Below are 22,904 nucleotides of genomic sequence, written 5' to 3' on the forward strand. Positions count from 1 at the left end.
GGGATGATCAGGTAAACTGCTGCCAAAGATCTTGTCTTGCTCCCAGCAAAACTGAGGAACAATTTTATAGTTCACTTCTAGTTAGTCCTTGAACTGTGACTCCACTGTGAATTTTTCAGATAGAAAAATTATATTACTTCATATAGAACTACATTTTTTCTGGGATTGATCTTCTATTTTCATTGATTAAAAAAAAAAAAAATCAAGCCAAGCTAGATGTGAATCAGGGCACTAAGTCTGAGTAATTGTTTTTTATTATGAAATTAATCAATACTAATGTTATAACATTGTTATGTACACAACTTAAAGTTATACTACTCAGAGATGCTACCAAGCGAAGACTGTTATCTTTGAAAGCATATGTGAAGGTGGGACTTTGCAAGTGGGTAATAACAGCATCTGATCACTGTCTCTTCCTTGGTTAAAATCATAATTTTGCATATTATATACTCCAGCTCAAAAGAACATATGATGTAGTGAGAGTCTGGCTGCATTAGCATTTCAAATGTACCCTCGGCAAGTGTGCATATGACACAAAGCTGAGTGGCACAGATGACACAACAGAAGGACTGGTTGCCATCCAGAGGGACTTAGACAAACTTGAAAGGGAAGTTCACAAGAACCTCATGAAGTTCAGTAAGTCAAAGCACAAGGTGCTGGGTCAGGGCAATCCCAGCTATGAGTCCAGACTGGAAGATAAACTCTTTGAGAGCAGCTCTGCAAGGCAGGACTTGGGTGTTCTTGTGGATGAAAAGCTGGATGTGACCCTGCAATGCACACTTGCAGCTCAAAAGGCCAACCACTTCCTAAGCTGCATCCAAAGCGGCATGGCCAGCAGGTTGAAGAAGGGGATTCTGCCCCTCTACTCTGCTCTGGTGAAACCCCACCTGGAGTGCTGCATCCCAGCCCTGGGGCTGGTCCTCAGCACAAGAAATACATGGACCTGTTAGAGCAGGTCCAAAGGAGGGCCATGAAAATGACCAGAGAGCTGAAGCGTCTCTCGTATGCAGACAGACTGAGAGTTTGGATTGCTTGGCATGGAAAAGAGAATGCTCTGGGAAGACTTTATAGGAGCATTCCAGTACCTAAAAGGGGCTTCTAAAAGAGAAGAGCAGCTTTTCACATGGGCACATAGTGATGGGACAGGGGAGAATAGTTTTAATCTGAAAGAGGGAAGATTTAGATTAGATGTTAGGAAGAAATTCTTTACTCAGAGGATGGTGAAGAACAGGAACAGGTTGCCCAGAGAAGTTGTGGATGCCCCATTCCTGGAAGTGCTTAAGACCACATTGAACGGGGCCCCTGAGCAATCTGATCTAGTGGGTGGCGTTCCTGCCCATGGCAGGGGAGTTAGAACCAGATGAGCTTTAAGGTCTCTTCCAACCCAAGCCTTTATTTCCATGACTGCTGCATCAGAATATGGAAAGATGGAAAGAGAACTTAATTTTCTTTTACTCTTGGTTTACAACAGAGATCATTCAGAGCATGACCTGAAGTTTTTTATGTAGTTCCAGGGATATGTAAAGGAAAAGAAAAGGACTTCTGTGCTTCCCACTTATTTTCCCCAAATTTTTCTCTTCCTGAAGATATGTAAGAGAACAAATAAAATAATTTTAAAAAGCCCTACTACCACCACCTAAGATGTAACAGAAGTGCTCTCTACATAAATACTTTCAAATAATTTTTAAAATAGCTGCCTCTGTTATAGCAAAATTTCTATATTTTCAAATGCTAAATCCCTAAATAGTGTAGTGAGTAGATATGAAAATATTATTAGAAATTTCAGATATGAACTTGTTTTCCCTGTTACAAAAAGGAACAGCAGTCTGATAGCAATTCAAGTGCTTTTAAAAAGGAAAATCAAAGTAGCTTCTTCCAGAATTAAACTCTTCTTACAAACATTTGGGCTAATTCTGGTCACATTTTCAGTTAAAAAAAACCTCTCTTTGTAGCAGGTTCAGTTCGTAAACTGGGCGGAAACACCAATTAAGTGTAGTGGTTGGGTTTGAAATATCCATTACTTACATATTTTGCTTCTGTGAGATAAGAATTAGGAGAAAGCAAAGCAGGCACAAAACTTAAAAGAATATAAAGAAGTTTATTAACAGAACTAAAAGAAAGAAAAAAAAAGTAAGAGTCAGACTAAACCTTCAGAACACTTCTCTTCCTCCCACCTTTCTCCCTTCTCCCACAACAACATAAAAAGACAACCCTTGAGATTTTTTCAGTCAGTTTACCACCTCTATAATAATCTTTTTCAGTTCATGTAGGGAGAGGAGTCCCTCTTGCTCATGCTATGGAGATCTCTCCATAAGAAACTCTCTCATGGCTTCAGTGTCACAGGGAGACAGCCTCCCAGGCTGGTTCTCTGCTTGCATGTGAAAATCTCTTCCTTCGACTTACAGCTTTCCCCACAACTGCTTTCCAGGGTCCAGTCTTGAGCTACTGGGGTACCATTTTGAGCTGCTCAGAAACAAAGGTTCTCTTCACCCATATCTGGGAGCATCTTCATCTCTATGAACAGAGGCCCTCCTCCTCCCCTGGGAGCAAGGGTCCTCATAATTTTCATCTCTCTCTGGTCAAGCTTCTCATCAAATCACAGCTACGTTAGCACTTGCTTGTTTCAGCACAGATATTTTTGCTCATGGTTGCCGTTTGAATGCTCCACCCCCCATGCTCCATGAAATTACAACAGGTACTCTGATGTATCATAGTCCAGCACCATGGCTATACAACAGAATTTCAGCTTCTAGGCTTGAAGCATCTCTTTCTCCTCTCTCGGGGTTTTAGCTCTTCCTTCTTCACTAACTTTGGTGTCTTTATGGTGTTTTCCTCAAATGCCTTCACCTTTCCTCTTCCTCTAACTCGGGAGAGGATTGATGTCTGCAGGCTTCATCTGTTCTGGAGAATCTTACAGCACTATCTCACCAGGGCCTTGCAGCTGGAATTCGTCTATTGCTCTTGGTCACCTAATTTCTGCCGGGTGGTGGCCGGAGCTCGTTTCGGTGTAGCATTTTATTTCAGCAGCCGCACTGGGAGGGGCTGGCCAAGCGCGGGGCCGCCTGCACGGAGCAGGGCCGCGGATGGAACAGGGCTGCAGGGGCTCTGGGGTGGCTGTCTCCTGGCCAGCCTGGGCTGCACTGAGGGAGCTGCACTGGGTGTCCAGCGAGCAGAAGCAGCTGAGATCTCAGCCAAGCCGTGCTGTGGCTGACCCGGCTGGGCCCAGCCCGGCTCTGCTGGGCCATGCCGCCGGCCCCCCCAGTTACTTATCCAAAAGCCAGAAGCAAGAGAGCTTTCCCAGGGTTTGTTCGTTCTTAAATGTGGATCACAGAGGCGTGTCAAGCTTCTTAAGTGGCTTAAAAAAGTTGCCAATATTCAAACTAGCCAGTTGATTGGTTCTGTCAGGTCTAGAGGAAGCTGTAAGCACTTCTTTGCAAGAGAATCACTTCCATGGCTGATGGAGCCCTCTTTAGCTAAAAACCCTAAACTATGCAAACCATGACACTGTTCTAGAGACAGTATAAACAAATGCTTTAATTTCGCTGCATGTTACAGGTAAACACTTGAGCACATGGAGGCTGCTACATACACTTGAAGCTGTGTGACATAAGTGAACAATAACTGAGCCTGGCACTGCTTACCAGCTACATAAGTTACATGAAAAAATTCAGCATTTTGATCTTTATTTAATTTTAAATCACATTATCGTGCAATATACTAACACTGGTTTTATTTGAGTTCCAAAGTATTACGTCAATTGGGATTAAAACCCACAAGTAGCTAAAGAACAAAGATTTCTTTTGTTAAAATGAAGCCAATACTACTCTGCGGTCACTGGCTCTTCATTTCCTCACCAAGTAATTCTCCAGTGTTATTGGAAACCCATGGAAGTTGTTTGCAGCTGTACCCATTTCCCATTTCACTTCAGTCTCCAAATCAGACAGATACACACACACACTGCTTTAAAGGTTACTGTGTAAAATGCACAGGATACAGTTTTGTTCTGAAACACAGTTGCTCAAAGCTTCTGCTGAATTCCCGAATTAATATCCTTCTAAATGGACTACCTCCAACACCATAGGATTACTAATTTCCTCAAAGGTATGTCCGTAACATTTTCATAATAATACCGAAGCGCTTCGTATATAAATTAATATATCTTTACAACACTCCCAAGTAATTAGGTCATGCAATTATTCTGTTTTACACCTGCAAAACCTAAGTGTGGGAAAATTACCAACTCAAAACTAATTTTGGCATTCTCCTGTCCAGGTTGTGAACCCCAAGTCTAGTTTTCAGAAGTGTGCATCACTTTCATACCAAGTTCCATTAAAAGCATAGAAAGCTATACTTCTGCAATCAGCATTTCTGCCAATCTGACACAAAATTGTTATATGGAGCAATATCAGGTACCTCTCTTCTTCATTTGCTATTATTGATTTAAAGTTCTGAGGTAAGGCATGACTTCTCAAGAAAGTGATTTATGCTACCCAGCCCTGATTGCCTCCCCAAGCCAAATCTGGTTGGTACAACAAATGTAACAGAAGTCCTGGGGAAGGGAAAAGAAGTAAATCAATTGGGCAAAAGATCAGAAATTACTTCTAGCTTGAATATATGGGCAAGGTAATACGAAAGGAGTATAAGGGGCCTATCTGGATACCTGGTTAGGATTCCATTTTCTTGCCCAGTAATACTAAGGAGAGCTGGAACTCTTTTCACTATGCAAATGCAGATTTTGCCATTCTAGTGTGCACACTGCCACAAAGCAGTATAATCTTTCAGGCACCTTAACTCAGCAATTTTATTCATACAAAGCCTGTAACATTGAGCAGTAGCCATATTTAAAAAGCATGGCACGGCAAAACTATTTTATCCATACGGAAAGTAATACAGAGGGAATTCAGTGAGCTTTTTTTGTTTAGAGGAGTTCAGTCTAATGCCTGCAGTTCTACAGCAATTAAGGAAGTCCTTCCTAGCTCTTCAATTTCCATGTTTTACATATGACTCGCTGAGTTGTTATTTTTAGTCACTTAAAAGTTAATACTTTCTTCTAATTTCACATGATGTTTGTCATCCCACAATTTAAAAAGTAAAGCTAGAAGAAAAGTGCAAAACAGGAAACAATGATAAGAAAAGAATTTGGTTGACCACATCATTCTGGGGAAGTGGAAGCACACATTTTAAATTGGGGAGCTAGTTTGCAAACAAACCTTACAATTCTTACTGGGTGCAACAAAAAGCTCATATTTCATGCATGTCCTATGTTCCTCAGACAGAAAGAAATTACATGGTTTGATTGAAAACTTTTAGAAAAATCAATACAATAACTCTTTTGCATAGGCACTAACAAATCCATTTCTAAATACATAATTTCTAAATCCAAATAGATTAGAAAATATAAAATCATAATTTATCAACTCATAAATGTACACTTATATACAATGGTATAATCAGCTATTACTAGCAGATGTCATACTAATTACCTGTTCCACTTTCTCTAAGAAAGCAATCCTGCTATCAAGTATCATGCTTCCAACACTTCTCAAAAGCAAAAAAGCAAATTAAGATATTGTAATATGAAAAGCACAAAGATGAGGAAAAATATGTATTTCTCTACTCAATGTGACTGTGTTGATGTCAATAGAAACATTCAGTAGTTTATTCCAAACATTAAAATAATCAATTGTATTTTGTAAATACAGCCATGGAGTTTCCATCAATGATACGTAAAAATGTCTCAGTTCTGCAAGTACGCAAACAGCTCACAAGCAAACAAACCACACCTGCAAGAAACAGAAATAGTACTAAACTACTATTATATGTATCATATGTATTACATGTGCTTATATAAGCATTGTATATGTATTTTGAGCTCCAAGGCACAAATCCCAGAACTTATTTACTGCTATATAATCCTTTGCTTTATACGAATGTTGCTAAACAGGCAGATCTTTTTTGATCCTCAGTGCACCAGCTCTAGTGTTAGGTGCTGAGAATTAACCACAGAGTCCCAGGATGTGTGTTCAGAACAGCGATCAAATCACGCCAACTTCAACTCTTTCCATCTAAATGTATTAATATGAGTTGAAACGCTTCCACTTTGTCAATTACTTCTGTATTTAATTACAAGCTATTTTGCAAGAAGTTAAGCAGATACAAAGTAGTTATCATAATTTACATGTTTTTCTACAGTTGTGTTCAGATTGAGCATGAAAGTTGTGGAATTAAGTCTTTGTTCTCATTCTTTCTGGTAAATAATATTATGATAACTATTTTTATTCTACCTGGAGAGTTCATATATACAGCACTTTCTTCTCATTACATGGAAACTCCAAAGATAAATAAAATGTTATTTCATTTGCTTTCATGAAAGACCAAATACATGTGAAAAGATTAAAAAATGTCCTGTGATGTACTGATATATCCTGCTCCAAGAAGTGAAATAGCATGCAAAGAAAAACTTAGAAGTGTTTCCTTAAGTTATTTTATAATTATTTGAAGTATAGAAGATGCTTTTAAGTCTCAGTGAAGATTTACTGAAGGGGATACTTGGAAACAGATAGCAGTAAGAAGCATGCAGATACTACTTAATCCAGTAGCATTTTTGAGAAATTGACCAGTTATTCAGTAGTTCTTGTCATGAAAAGAAATTTCTTCTTTTTGTGAAAGACGAACTATATCCTACACAGGTCCATGTCAGAGAGTTTCTAAAAACTCAGGATTATTGCATTAAGACACAGACATCTTAGTCTGGAATCCACAAAATTCTAGAAATGCATTAGCTACATCAGGAGAATAGAATGCAGTGTTTCACTTGATAGAGGTTACATGTAGGTTGTTCCTATTTATACTCTGCCTTACTACTATGTATGGGAATTCTAGCTGTGGACAACAATACCATAGCAATAAATTTTATAAAGAGAAAGAAAACAATGGATCCTTGACCTGGAGAAGAGATAATAACACATTACCACCTGAAATATTTTTAACACTCACCACATATTTTAAGCATCCCAACACTAGCTTTTAGTTGACTTGAACCGAATGCCGTTACAGTCCTCAACTCACCTCGGGATGCACAACAGCACACACTTAACTCATACTGTCACTTTCAATGTTACAACAGGATACAGTTAAAAAGACTTAATTCATATTCCAGCACCCTCTCCCCTGTGATTGGAAAGGAAACCTGAGGCCCTGTGAAGGTTTCTCTTCCTTGGACAAACACCTTATAGTGCGATAAGTTCACAAGGTATAACAAGGATAATATATGCACATAAGCAAACAAGTCAGGACTTGATCTTTCCAATTTTAGTCAAATGTACTCTTTAGCTGAGCCCTATTTTAATTAATCAGGGAAGAAAAAATACACTCTGTTATAACTAGAACAATAATCAGTGTCTTTTAAAGTGTTTTTTCAACTCCTTAACACGTCAATTCTATTGAAAATGCTTTCACACCAAATAAGATCTATTCAGATTAAATGTCTTCGATACCTAATAAACAAGAGAGAGACTTGAGAAGTTATGAGCCTGATAACCTCAATCAAAACTCGACCACTATGTTAGTGCCCACTGCAGATTGATGATTTCAAACTGGTCATGTACAGGATAGGCAGCATGGCCCATTAGAGCACATGAAATTCAGGGTCCTATTTAAGGAAGGCAGTATATATGAGTTAGCTTTTTAATTGAACTTATCTGAGTACACTCTGGGAACAAGTTTCCCTTCTCTCCTCTGCCTACCTTTTCCCTTTCCATCCTCATTATATTTAAGATGTGTGTCTAGAAGCATGTCTATCTAGCATTACACTTAACAGTAAAAGATACCAGTGAAGGGTGATATGAATGGCACATGATAGGTAAATACCTAAGCTTGGGCCTTTAATTATATTGGGGGAAAAAAGTGATTTTCTTCTGAATGTAAATCAGAGGGAGATTCTTTTCTTCTCAGTGCTTGTGTTCTGAAATATAATGATTTAATTATTTCCAGTTGCTCTTTCACCTTTTTTTTTTTAACACCAAGCAGAGAAGGACTGAGGATGGCAGTCTTCCTTCTACAGTATACATGCTGCAATAAAGGCAGGTAAGAAACTCTCTTGACAGAAAATCTTTATTACTTTTCTATTAAGTGTTCCTTATCATTTCACCATCTAGTGTGTTGAGCTCTCTCAAGGTCCCCTTCTAACATAAATGAGATCACAGGAAGCTGTGGACGTGGAAAACTGCAAACTCTGGCTGAAGACAAGTCACAATCTCCCAGTGCCCTAATTTTGCTACCCATTAAATAGGAATAAAGATATTTTTTTATGTCAAAACTTCAGCAAGGGAGGTACAGAAGTGTCATTTTTCAAAACACAGTTTGGACAATGCCACATGATGATACAGGGAGCAGAAAGGGGTAGGAAAAGAACAGAATAAAGAGGAAGAGAAAATGACCTGCAGGAATATTTAAGGAAACAACAACCAAAAATAACTGGCCAATTATACAGTAATGATTAAATGAATGGAGGTAGAATTTATGTTCCCTTGCAATTTGAATACTGCAGTCACTCGCTTCTTTCCACCCAACTCACAGAAAATTTTATTTCTATTTTTATCAGTATTATATTGAGACAACAAGAAATATCAAAGTGGCAGGCAAAAGTACTTTTCAAAATCAGGAAGGGCAAGGAAGTAGATAAAAAGGCAGATTTTTTTTTCCTTTTACCTCATGTAAAATGAGGGAAAGCAGAGACATAGAGAAAACCAAATAGATATAAAGTATACAAACACTTTCTGCATTCACTTTACAAGACCGTGGCTGAATTTTTCTTGTTTTACTTGTCAGGCTGCCTTTTCTCTAAACCCAAGATTTTGTAAATACTGTGTTTAGATGCACTCTTTAACTATACTGTCTTCTGTTGGTATAGTTAGTTCAGATGTCCCTCTTAGCAGTATTTTTACAGATGCAGCACATGCTGACAAAGAAGTTAGTGTCAGAAATAACCCAAATAACATACCTGTGTTTGTACTCAGAGCTTTGCTGACACAGCAATTACAATTGATAAAGCACACAAGTCTCTTATACCCTGAGCTGAAATAACTACAAAACAAAATGAAGGCCATAGCCTTCAAAACATTTTTTTCACTCAATTTTTGCTCCTTTAAGTCCTCTGAAATTGCTTCAACAAATGAGCAAGAGCTAAATTAATAAAGCTTCTACTGTTCCCTTGTACTTACTGGATTTGTAATAGATAAATGTCATTCACTACACCTCTGCAGGACATCTAGTCTAAAATCTCTGAATAGCAAGAAAAAAAATCTGGTTGAGTGAATCAGAAGCATCTCTCATAATTTTTACTGTGAAATAATACCTAAACACAACATAAAAAGCTAAACTGGGTGCAACCCAGCAAAATATTATTGAAATAAAACCAAGCTCTTCTTCAGGAATAATCTGTGGGAAAAACATCCAGTATATGTATTATTTTCTCTACATTCAGAAGCAAGGGATGATAGGCAATCCTTAAAATGTTTTCAGAATTACTGGGTAGCTTCAGACTGGTTATTTTGTTTCCTGTCTCTCTGTCCGACACACCTTTCAGTATCTGCAATTCAGTTACTAAAAGGTTACCTGCTTCTTGTATTTTTACTCCCTGTTAAAACTTCAGTATTTTTTTCTGAAGCTTTCCAAATAACCAGTGAACTCTTTTCTTTCCAATGCATAAAAGCCATACCTGAAAATAATCCTCCAGATTACGTGTTTCTAGCAGTAGAAGTAGTTAATTACAAAGAAAGTCTCTTCTGACTGTGGGACAAGTGAGTCTGCAGATAATAAATGCTTCTGCCCCCCACAAAAAAAAAAAAAAATTAAAAAGAGGCCTGGAAAAAAACTATGCATGAAACTTTGAAGACTGCTAAAAACAACTTGGATGAAACTAAACTAAAATACGGTTTTTTACTGTGTACTTACTGCACTATAAAAATGCATGGACATTGACCAGTCCAGAGTGGAGCTACTCAGAAGTAAGCCTTCACAAGATATGCCTGATGTAGACATCTAGTACTTTGAACCAAGTCTTTCACTCTCAAATCTTTTTCTACATGTTTGTATAACTTACTAATATTGACACAGCCCAAGACACCAGGTTAACTCCAGCTATTGTGAAAGCATGTTTTCAATATTAAACAAAGATTTTGATTTCACCTGGTTTATGCATTTATGCAAATACATTAGTTTATTAATACATAACATAAAACACTGTATTGTACTTACCAGTTTTGGGGTTTATTGAGAAGAATCCCTGTGGATTTCCACTTGTAATCTTGTAGGTTAATTTTTCGCTTGAGCTCGAATCTGGATCAAATGCCTCAATCTGAATGACAGATACATCTTTAGGCGAGTTTTCCATGACCTCTGGGTAATAAACTGGTTCTGTGGTCTGAGGAGCATTATCATTAACATCCCCAACTTCTATGTAGATTTCAATGAAAGATGATAAAGGCACAATGCCTTGGTCTGTTGCATAAACAGTAAGCCAGTAATGTGAAGTAGTCTCACGATCCAGGTGATCTGCAGTCTCAATAACACCTGTTCAACAGGAAGAAAGATAAATAAAAAATGCTCAATAAGTATGCAGAAATGTGTAAAAATACAGTAAGGAACAAGTTTAAATAAATTAATAAATCAAAATGAATACAAGTTTAAAATAACCAACACTGATTCTAAAACGTGTGCTAATATACACACACAAACATGTTAAGGCTAACCTGAAGCCGCAAAAAATAAAATTACCATAACAGTTTTCATCAATTATGCATCACATATTAAAACAATATACTACTTGATTTCCTTCCAACATCTTTTGAAATATAGATCAGACCAGTTAGCACTATTCATAAAATTGGTTTTGCCTAAAAGATTAAATCAAATGTTTAATTCACAGTCTTTTGGGACTTGAATGACCCTCTTTACTCCTTACAGTAAATTTTATACCATATTAAACTATCTGGTTTAGATGCCAAACTCTTGAGCTCTTTACTATTATTCATATTAACAAGCAACTACTTAAATGTTATCTCCATGCCAAATGAATTATTTGATTGAACTTTCTTAATGTCCAGATTTATGTTCACACAGAAATGTCACAGAAAAGAAAACAAAAGTAATACCAAAGCCAACCTTTGCAGCATTAGGACTAACCAATGGCTGCCATTACTCTGGAAATGGAAGACAGAAAAAAAAAGGGGCAAAAATCTGCTCAATCTTACAAACATAAAATGAATTACAAAAAAAGGAACAACTATACAATTCACAAACTTAATAAAAAGCTGTCTGCTATGCATACTGGAGATTGTCTAAGCCAGAACTGATTAAAGAATTTACCCAGCAAGAAGAAATACAACTTTATTTTTATAAGCAGCTTGCTCTACAGGTACGCCATATTATGCATGTGTCAAAAGGGTATGCAGTATGGTGTAACTCATAACATGGGGGATGAATATTAAATAGATTAATGGAGCCATGGCACAATAAAAGCTCACCCTTTCCTCTTCCTGATCCAGTCACTCCTACAGGGTGCCTGATGTGAGATATTTTCTGAATAGAACTTAAAATCAACCTGTTACATGTCAGGATGAGGGACAGCACAAGCCCTTAGAGCCATTTCAGTGGAAATTTTGAAGGGCTTTGTCACGGCTCTGACTATTTGTTATACACTCAACACACCAGGTCTAATCAGGATTGGAGCCAAGATGAGTCAAAGTATCACCATGACAGCCAGTTTTGCACTCTGGATAAAGCCAGATAATGTGACTATGCATGATGTGGCACTCCTTCTGAGCTCATTTACTGCCAGAGATATAGATATGTGTATATACATACATATACACACCATCAGTGAATAAATAAATATGCCACTGCTTTCACAGGAGTTCTTCAGGAAACGAATTAACTCCAAGTATTGTGTCCTTTCAATACAGACATGGTTTTTTAATACATTATACTGACTGAGCAAAATATTAAGGAATTACTTATTTATTCATTACTTTCTTTGCCTTGTGAGAAGCTGCGTAAAGGTCTGACCATGACAGTTTAACATTTTAAGATGTCAATAAGATCACTTCAGAAGGGCTGGAGGGGACTGAAACTGATGCTTAAACCTGCAAATTCCCATATATAACATTTCAACCAACATGGCATTTCAGAACTACCACCAGATGTCAGTGTGGAAATTGGTTTAATATAGCATCAAAGGCTACAGAACTGGGATAAAAAGGAGGGGTGCTGCAATTTCAAAATATACATGCAGTCTGTAAAGTTTTCCTGAAAGTAAACTACTGGCTTTATAATTTCCTTTTTTTTTTTTTTTTTTTGCATAACAACATCGTCAACAACTTAGTTCAGGTGTTTATTAATACATTGTTAATTTTACATTTCCAGTTCCTCTGCCTCAGAATTTATATTTTGTTTGATGACAGTTCTACTATTAAAACAAAAAAAGTCATACTATCCAGTAGTCATTGGATTTGTTCACTGGTTACCTGAGTAGTTTCTGCACAAATTTGCTCTTAAAAACGAACACAGCCTTGAGCACTCAGTTACTCAGATTCTGCTTTGTAACTCATGGCACACTTTTTGCATGACTCTGCTTCAGCCAGGAGACTTGCTTTAGAGTAAACAAATTTGTTACTCACTGTGGCCTCACTTCTAAATCTAAATGCTGGATGTAGCATATAAGCACTTAATTCTGGGTAGACTCTATGTATGCCTTGGAAAGTTCTGTAAACTCTTCATGTCCTACCAAAGAGATGACTGGATTGTGTTAATTGCCTTTCAGCAAGGGTTCCAGCAATGTTACTTTACTGCTTGTGATTCATGCTGAAAAGTGCAACTGTTTCTATTTTACAACTCCCACTTTCTAAACAGTAGCTGCATCAGAAGTGGAAGATTAATTTCAACAGAGCCTTGACTGATTTTAAAGAAAGATAAAAATAGACTGTTGTTGGAAATGAAGCTCACTTCCTGCAATCTGCTCACCTAACATTTAGAAATTCTACCTCACTAGTTATCAAAGCCCTCAAGTAAAAAGATGACTGAACTTATTTTACTTTTGTAGTGTATCAGTTCTCAAATGCCCATTCCCTTAAGTCACATCTGTCACAAGGGATGAAGAGGAAAGAAATACACCCAAAAAAGAGTATCTCAAGAAGAAATATGTGGAAAGACTTGGAGTATGATACAGCGCACATGGGCAACTTTGTCTTTTGGTTAATTTTTAATTTCAAATCAGATCTGCATATATAATATTACTTCTGTATATTTTACACAGACTTTGTAGAGTGTTCAATAAAAGGTTTAGAATCTGATGATCTGACGACTGGAAGCATCATGTAACACAGATTCCCCAATAGGATAGCTCTGGATTTCAGATTGTCTCTGATTTTCTACAGGGCCACTCACACTCTAAGCATGCATTAGTCAAAATAATGCAAAATCTCTATTTGTCCATTTTTCTCATGTTTCTCACCCAACTGATCCTGAATTTTAGGGTGAACATTTTTTCTTTATGTGGCTTTTATAATTCCAATCTGAAATAGAAAGCATTCAGGAAAACAATTTTGTGATCAGTCAGCTATGCAAAACTGTCTACCTGTTTAACACTAATGAACAGGCTATTTCCTGAACGATTTTTTTTTTTTTTAAGGCACAAAAGACACAGTTTAAAATAGATGCAATAGACAGGTATGAGTATGCAAGTTGGGAAACTTGTATTTGTGGATGCCCTACCCCTGGAAGTGTTCAAGGCGAGCTTGGATAGATCTTTAAACAACCTGATCTACTGAAAGGTGTCTCTGCCCATGGGCACGAAGTTGGAACTAGATGATCTTTAAGGTTGTTTCCAGCTCAAATTATTCTACAATTCCATGATTACTAGAGACAGGCATCACAGGTAAGTGGATTACTTTAACAATATAAAAAATGAAGACTTGAAATAACATTCCTCCATTGTAAAAGCTATGCAAAAGGGAACAGGAAGATAAGGAACAAAAATTTCCCTTCAGCCTTCACATGAAGGAGAGGCCACCACACCTAGCTCTCCTCATCGCTCAAAGCTGCAGGCAATAGAAGGGAAGAGATGACTGGTGTATTAATGTGACTCAGCTTTCTTCCTGATGTTTCAGCCCAGCAATAAAATGGAACAGATATACTGATCTAGCACATGTTGGGGAAGGGGGGAGGGGAGCAGGCTCTATCAAAACTTGAATGTTTTCTGGTTCTACATCAGCATTTATGTCACAGAATACAATCAAAACTAAACACACATAACTATATGAACTACAGTTTTTTCTCTGCCCCTTCAATAGTCTGATCTTACATCAGTAACTACAAAACACCATCCTGCTGTTCTTACTCTAGTTGAAATTGCTCCTGCTTCTGCCAGTTTAACACTAAATCTTTCCTGATTTTGCCTATGTGAACACTAGTAGCTTAGTTTTTAATTTCTATGCAACAATAATGAATAAAAATGCATGAAAACTTAGGTAGCCTGCTATACCTTCTAAGGAACACAAGCTCAAAGAATTTAACTGATTACTTTTTTTTTTTTACAGAGATAACAATCATTCTCCTACCAAATCACAGGTCTAGAACCAGTCTTTAAAGTACCGTTGGTCTGTGTGTCAATTTTCTGCTTTTGCAAATGTTGACTACAGTAGCCAGCCTATTTTACATGTTAGGGCAGCATAAGATTGTATGATGCCTGAAAGCCAGCGCTCAGCACTTCTGGAGCTCATAAATTCACTGGCTTGTAGTTCCAGCGGTTCTCAAGACAACAAAGAGAAAACTGATCAGAACTCCTATGTCAAACAGAAATAATAAAACAATCTAATAAGAGTTAATTTGTTTAATCTTGCAAACATCTAGATGTTTGGATGCTGATCATATCATCAGTTTCAACAGCATGTTTTGGCTCCTAGGAAGAATTTTTTCTTTTTCTTCAAGTGGTGCAAGTCACATTTAAGGAATACATTTTACGTGCCTCTATTGTACCTTCAATGCTGTACTGCTCTAATTCTTCTCCCATTCACAGAAAATCTTAAATCAGCAGATTTCCCATCCATCCTCTATGCTAAGGCAGTTGGCTAATTTTGACTTTCATGAACCATTTGCTTTTTATGTAGCAAGACAAGTAGAGAAATCTACTAAAGAATCTTTAGCATGTATGGTAATCCCATAAAACTTACAAACATTATTATTCAAAACATACGGTGAAGTGAGGACTTCAAAATCATTTTTCAGTTGACTGGCTGTGCAATCTTGCAGCCTTTCAGGTGATCAGGATAAAAAGAAATTCAAATTCAGTCACTAACCACCAGAGGGGAGCACAAAAGAGCTCTAAAGAAATGTTTCTCAGTCATCTGCAAGAGGACATCAGAACTGATTTTACAATATTCATATGTCTGAAATTTTAGACTAGATATTGTTCCCACTTGATACAATAGGACTTTTCTATCAATTTCATTAAAGGAAGGCAGAAGTCCTAAGTGCCTACTGTAGAACAGAATTTGGACAGAATTTAATGTGGAGGAACAGGATGGTTTATGAATATAGCAACTGAGGAAAAAGTTGAAACATTAACCCCACTCTCTACAAGAACCAACTCTTCCTCCAATTTCAATCCCACAACACAAATCACTACAACCAAAGCCACTCTTAAAAACAAAAATACGCAAAAAATACACCTCAAACCTGACACTCTTACATATGCCAATTCTATCTAATTAAAAAATACTCAAACGATAATACTCCCAATTCCCAGGGATGATCCTCCTTAAGTGTGCTTATCCATAAGAACTCTAATTAACAATATTAATGATTCTGTAATGGAAATCAAAACCTGCAATCATTTCTCAGCAAAGCATGAAAATGCAGTTTAGCAGAACTTGCCCCAGGAACGACATTTGAAACAAACTAAGAGAAATCCCTGGCTGGAACATGATGCTTGAAATCTGATTACAAACTCAATTAATCTAATTTCTGATAAGTTGGGAAAATCAAAAAGCTTCTTCAGCTGCTTTAAAAGCCATTCAAGGGGCCAGAGGGAAAGCAATATTTTACAAATTGCATGAACAAAAGCTTTGATCGAATGTGACCTTCAACAAACAACCATTTCAAATCAAAGTTTTAAAAGGCACTGGATTAAGCATGTTGTAAATATGGAGAAATGCTGTCCCTCAATGGCACTAGACTTTCAGCACACCAATCCAGACTGAAACTCTCCTGAATTCTAAACAAACAGTAAGTCACTGCAGGGTAAACTATCACTAAGGCCTGCACACTCTTGAATTGGAGATAAAATTGCTCAGCACATACTGCAATTTACTATGTGAATCTCTGCTACTGCAAGATAGGCAACATATTTTCCAGAAGTTATTATATGAACAAGGGTCCATAGGACCCCACCTCCCACAAGTTTACTGGCCAGTTTTTCTTGGAAAATTTCTGCTTAACATTTTGTGAAACTTTGCTTAAGTTGCTGTTAAATAAAAAAAGAGTCACATCAGCCTCACTTATTAGTGGTTTGGTTACCTCCCTAAGTAAAGTCTTATTTAATATAATACCATCATACTTTGATTTCTAATGCTATACAATTCAGAACAGACAGTTTTCAGGTTGTTACTAAAATCTCCACAATTGCATGGCCAGAATAGGCCAGGAAAACAGAGATATTTTATAAAGCTGGTATTTTCCACTTAACTTTTGATTTTTTGGCCAGCTCATTTTATTTAAAATAGCATCTATTCTAACCAATACTTTGTTAATGACAGTCCAGTTCTTCAGCCTATCCAGATCAAACACAAATGAACACAAATTACTTCCTATTCATCTCTTCATATATGCTCTATTTTTCCTAGATTTTTTTCTTACATTATTACTTACCATGACAAGATAAGCATTTTCCTGAGCTGTATAAATACAGAGGCTATAGCAGAGAAGACAAGATTAAAAAACCAAAAAACCCAGCCCCCTACCCTTCAAAAACCTGCACCCACAAGAAACCAGGAAAGAGCATCTGGCATAGGAAAAGATGAAGTGCTTGTCTGCTTCTCAGCAGACCCCAGAGGCCTTAAAGAGCAACACATCCATTCTCTTTTGTCCTCCTTTTCCCCTTGAGTAACTTCTAGAGACACAGTCAAATCAGGACAGTTGGCAAGTGCAACGCCGTGTGCTCCTATGTGTTACACGTGGGAGTTCTTGGTTTTTTTCCTCCACTTTATGATCCCTGTCAGAAATGCTAAGAAGAAGGAAGGTGACTTGAAAAAGAGAGTGCATTTATTAATAGTTATGGTATCCGCCCACACAAGATGAAACAGACTATAGCAGACTAGAGTGCATTATTTACAAGTACTACACCCATGTGCAATACTCAGTAAAAATTGTGATTTTATTACTAATTGTGGCCAGTGTCATAGCTCAGATTCTTTCCACTTTTACAGTAATTTTAAAAAAAAACCCTCTATCTGTGTTTCTTCTAAGTTAACTTCCTTCTGATAACTTCTGGAACTTCTGGCAACCACTATAATCTGACATTGGGAAGTGCCTTGAAGTAGCAGTCACAACCCTACATACCATAAAGAGTTTTATAATTTGAAGGTTTTGTAACCTATTGAACTCTGAAGAAAAAAAATTACTCTTTCCCTGAGGCTGCTGTGCTACCGTAACTCAGGCCTCTACTAAGCACCAGTGTGTAAGGGACAACAAAACCTTAAGCCTTCCATGCTTCTAATAGCATCCAATTCTAATGTCAATAGAATTTAATAGTATTTGATCACTCAAGTGTCATAAATAATCACTTAGTAAAACCAAAACAAAGACAGCACAATATCACTTTAATTTTACACAGACCAACTATCCTTAAGCACTGAAAATTTTACGTATGTCCTGCCACAGGGACAACAAACTAGTCAGTACTTAAAACATCAGCTGACAAGACCAAAATCTCCATCCTGGTATCTCCATGAAGCAATCTCTTTTTAAAGAAAAAACAGAATGAGATTCCTCTTGCAAAAGTGAAATGTCAGCTCATCCACTCTATAAACATGGCAGAATGCCAAGAGAGGCACTGCACTCTAACTCCTGAAATATTAAAGACCTGTGGCATGCAGTGTGAACTTTTGAAAAGTATATACAGTCTCTTCTTTTTAAAAAAGTATTACTTTTGAGAAATAAGCTGAGCTGGAAAAGTTCCTTATTTTTATCGCATGTGCACTTTCACCAGGAAGCATTATGTGATTACGCCTCTATGGAACGAAGTGCAAAAGCCACCCAGAGAAATATGATTTGCTCTTCAGCTCCACAGCAATTTAAAGCTTATCACTGACAATGCAAGCTACTCGTATCAAACATTTTGCATCTGAAGATTCACACAGACTAAACAGTACCGTTTCAGAATATAAATAATCCTTGCTTGCAGCCCTGAAGGAGAGCAAAAAGTTTTAGCAACTACTGCTTGCCTTTGAATTACACATGAACAAGAGATGTTCACTGCTTTTCACTCTCCTCTTCCCCAGAAGTATTAATTAGGCAAAGATAGAAAGACTGTAACCAGGCAACAAACCATCAATGCGGTGATTTCCATACCTCAAAGAATTTGGGTGACTTGTCTGCAAACAAGTCTGAGGAATATGAATGCACAAAACTAATGATCCAGTCTAGTTTTAAGTAGTTTATTTTTTTCTTTTCAACCACTCAGAAATTCTTGTGTTTTGCCTAAGCTGACATGCAAATTAAAACATTCTGATTTATTTTTAAATAATTTGGTGCTTTACCTTTACATGCATCCTGGTTAATTGCATTTTAATGCTAGGGGGAAAAAACAACCAAAAAAAACCAACTAACAAACATAAGATTTTTCACATGCACCCCAAGATAGTATCATATAACATACATAATCAATATAAATGTTCCTTCTAATAGTTACAGCTTATCACATATATTTTACATATTTCACACATTTATTTCTTTAAATATTCAGTAAGTTACTACACAGTGGTTTTAATTCACTTTATATGCATATAATATTTCTTCTTTATCAGAAATAAATTCTTCTGTATAAGAAAGGCAATGAAAAATCTTAAACTTCACAATTTCAGCTTCAGAGAATGCACAGAAAAATTTCTCTCAGGAAAAGCTACAAAAAAATACTTAAAAGAAGCTGAAAGTATCATATTAGAACCACAAGTCTTTTATCAGTATCTATAAAGGCAGATTCCAGAAAATGTAATTAAATTTTGTTTAGAGCTCTTAGACATAGTAATATACCCATTTCAACTTGTGTCTTGTGTACTACCAGCTGAGAAATCATGCTTAGCTAGAAATCTTAAATGGAAAGCAACTCCTGTTGCTGTTTCAAGGACAAATTGCTCGTTTTCTAACAAATCAAGGCCTGGGAAGTTTCAAATAAAATCACTATCAGTATCAGCAAGTTGATGGTAACTACAGCAGTAGCAAGACCTTAAACATACCAAGTCCACCACTGCTTTCTCTCTTTCCAGGGACCAGATATTGCAAGTTCTGGGAGGTGGGAAGGGAAGAATATCACTGCAAGGCAGAACCCACCCTTAAACAGAACCATCACCAGCAGAGCATATTAAAAATTTTAACTAAAACAAACCCAAATAGAACAAAGAAAAAACCTCAATCATAATAAAATGATGGTTTATACCTCAAATTCAACTTCACTAGTTGAATTTGAACTGACTAGATGTAGCGAAATATATAGCCAAATCCAGTTTTGTAGCAGTCTCTTAAGTAAATGTGATATTAGTACAAGCTCTCGAACCCTCCAGATTTCATTAAAAAATTACTGTATTTGAAATCAAAGAATTTCTATGACACTAATGGAACAGCAAGAGTAGTCAGTGAAACAGTCAGATGCTAGCAGTGTCCAGTTAATCCTGTCTCACTTTTCCAAACAAGCTATCAATTTTCTGGGGACAAAAACTTGGCATCCAAAGAGCCTCAGCATATGGTCAAATCCAAACTTTGACATAAAACTTAAAACACAGAAAAATTTATGCATCACTTCTTTGCTATGAACATAGAGCAGTAATTTGAATTGTGTTATTCAACTGTATAATTGTGTTATATACAGCTTATAAACCAGGTAGACAGACCTGGTCGATTTGAAGAAATACAGAATGTTCAACAGTTAAGAGGAGCTATCCCTTAAATAAGCATCTAGAGATAGTAAAAAAAACCTAGAGGCAAAGATGTGGATAGTTAAAGCTCTACACCAAAGACAGACTATATTTTAAAACATTGAGAAAATAGATTTTTCACATAGCATTTAAATGGGTTAAGTAGATAAAAAATGGGGCAAAAAGAGAATTGTAAATAATTACATGCAGTGACATTTTAACTTCTAGTTCCTGCCACTTTACTTTCTGCACATTTCTACAAAAAACAAGTCAAATGAATGGAAAACACAGTGTTCAGACCATTTATAAAAGAAAAACAGTTCTTACATATATTCCTAAAATTGTCTACATAAAATATTATGCCCAGAAATTATGATTTGGTACTAGGTAGCCTGGGCTACGGGCAATGAATCTCCTAAGGTCCACAAGAATTGTGAACTTCCTTCCAGGAAGTTGGGGGGTTGGTGAGGGGAAATTTTCGCAATTAGAAGATCCGTGATGGCGTTGCTTTAGAACTCAACTTATTACTTCCAGTTCAAAAAATCTTTTGGGACAATGGCAGACAGCTCCCATTGTCAGCCTCATTTATGGTTATTTTAATAGTTCCAGCTTATTTCTGTCAGCTAGGCTGCTTGTATGTCAAGCTTTCGGACAGGCAGTATAATTGCTATACAGAGGAACAGCACCATGTTGCTAAAGCTCAATATGGAGAGACATAAAAACCCCCTGATGAGTCCACATTAGGGAAATGTAATGTTAACTCCTATGTCAATAGCAAAAATCATTGTAATACAACCACATACAATCTACGTTTCCTTGAACAGAGAGCAAGTAAAGCAAGCTTTGCTGTTAACATGAGCAGTCATTCATGATTTAAGAGAAAGCTTGCTGAAAAAAACATGACTGCAATATAACACCAAAATTACAGCAGGTTTATAAAATACTAGAGAAAGCAGAACAAACTGCCAGCAGGTTCTAAGCCAAGCATGTGGGCTTTCGGTACTTGCAAAAGCAGCTTCTCTTACTACACTACATGAGCAAGGTTTGTAGGATCTGATGCAAGTCATTTCTCTGATCACCCATCCCCTTACTCAGGACAGTTTAATATCTTCAGATAAAGACACAACCAGTTTCTATGTCTCATGAAACACAGTTACATAGTATTATAAAATTAGAATAAGAAACTATGTTTAAGCAAAACACTTTGGATAATATTGTTAAGCTATTTTAAGCTAAGTTACCTTCATGACCAAGAGAATTTCTATTAAAATGTTGGTGATTCACAAACAAGTGAAGGCTTTTACAGGACCACTGTTTGTTTACTTATGAACATCAAAGATAAAGAAGGAAATTATTTAATCAACTTTTATAAAGAATGTGTACTAGCCTCTACATGAGAAATGCCAAGGGTGAATTTCTATGTTCTTTGTTAAAGTTTATAAGAATTCTTTAAATACATACACGAATGAACACATAGATGCTCTTCAGAACTCTGGCTTCACCAGTGACTGCACCCTCTTAACTTTGCTATCAGTCATCTTATTAGTAAAGAATTGTTGACAAAGGGTGTGGTAAGTCTAATAATTTAGCTGGGAAATGGGGACCCTCTGAAGGGGAAATTCCTCTGCAAATGGCCCCAGGAATTTCAAAACTAACTGGAGTTGACAGATTAGCCTAGGTCCCCCTTAGGCAGAAGAAGAGTCTACAAGGAAAATAATGAGACGCATGGGAAGCCAATTACGCACAAGAGCAACACATTTAATTGTTCAGAAACTGGCTTGTTGATCCAGAAGGATCTAGCTGTTTAGACCTCTGCAAACTATTAAAACCTGGACAGTTCTGCAACAAGTACACTTTGAAACTATTAAACTTTACAGATTACAGGTTTTGTCTGTAAATCTCAGAGCTTAATGCCCACCTTAAATAAGGAAAATTGCTCCACGTATCCCAAGAATCCTTTTCCTGCACACACAGCATTTCTTGCAGACTCCCTTTTTGGTGCCAATTTGAAACTGCATCTTACCTTGTGTTACTCCTGCAAAAGTGACACTGAAGGCCCAGCAAGCCCAACAGAGCAGTCCTACCCTTCAGTAAGAAGCAGTTACAGCTGTGTTCCACAGCAACTCTGGCTCATGACTAACCCACAACAAAAAACTGTTGTTTAGCACATGTATGTTATTTACGCATGGTTGTGGTTTTGACTGCTTCAATTTTGCTTCAAGCTTTCAGTCTCCAAAATATTTTCAGTTGTAGAAACTGCTGATTAGCAATGACAGTTTCCAGACCAGCACTGAGCAAGGAAAGATACTGATAGTTATCAAAAGGCAGGTAGCATGTTGAGGAATACTGGAAATCAGGCAATTACTGCTGTTCGTATTACTGCACCAGGTAGCTATATACACAATAGCACTTAATTACTTCCAACAGAAATGCTGCTCCCAAGCAGATTTCTGTGTACAAAGAAGAGCTGATATACCTCTGGGCATGCTAATGCTAGGAGAACAAAGCCAATCGACAAGTCATGAAATTAAAGCATCTGGGATCCAGTGACATCAAAAGACATTTTCATCCTTGTTCTGACAAAGTCAGATTTATTAACTTACAAAGTATCCATTTATTTATTCAGACTTTATTTCTTCTCATGGTTCCAGAGGGGATTCTACATTGATCAGTACCTGTTACACTAATTTTTTTATTAGCCTTATAAGCCTTTGCATATGA

At 37.0% G+C, this 22,904-nt stretch overlaps 1 protein-coding gene across 5 annotated transcripts in view; it reads right to left on the minus strand.

The window, feature by feature from the left end:
- Window positions 1-22,904, minus strand: part of FAT1 (FAT atypical cadherin 1) — a 106,944-nt gene that overhangs the window by 58,979 nt on the left and 25,061 nt on the right. For 4 of the 5 annotated variants that reach the window (XM_069013930.1, XM_069013931.1, XM_069013929.1 and 1 more), the window contains exon 3: window positions 10,258-10,572. In XM_069013930.1, the coding sequence (XP_068870031.1) occupies window positions 10,258-10,572 (315 nt within the window). Of the gene's footprint in view, window positions 1-2,078; window positions 5,784-10,257; window positions 10,573-22,904 lie in introns of those variants that run through there. The other variant, XM_069013933.1, reaches the window with a different exon arrangement.

The sequence above is a fragment of the Aphelocoma coerulescens genome, chromosome 4, assembly GCF_041296385.1.
Source record: "Aphelocoma coerulescens isolate FSJ_1873_10779 chromosome 4, UR_Acoe_1.0, whole genome shotgun sequence".
Lineage (NCBI taxonomy): Eukaryota > Metazoa > Chordata > Aves > Passeriformes > Corvidae > Aphelocoma > Aphelocoma coerulescens.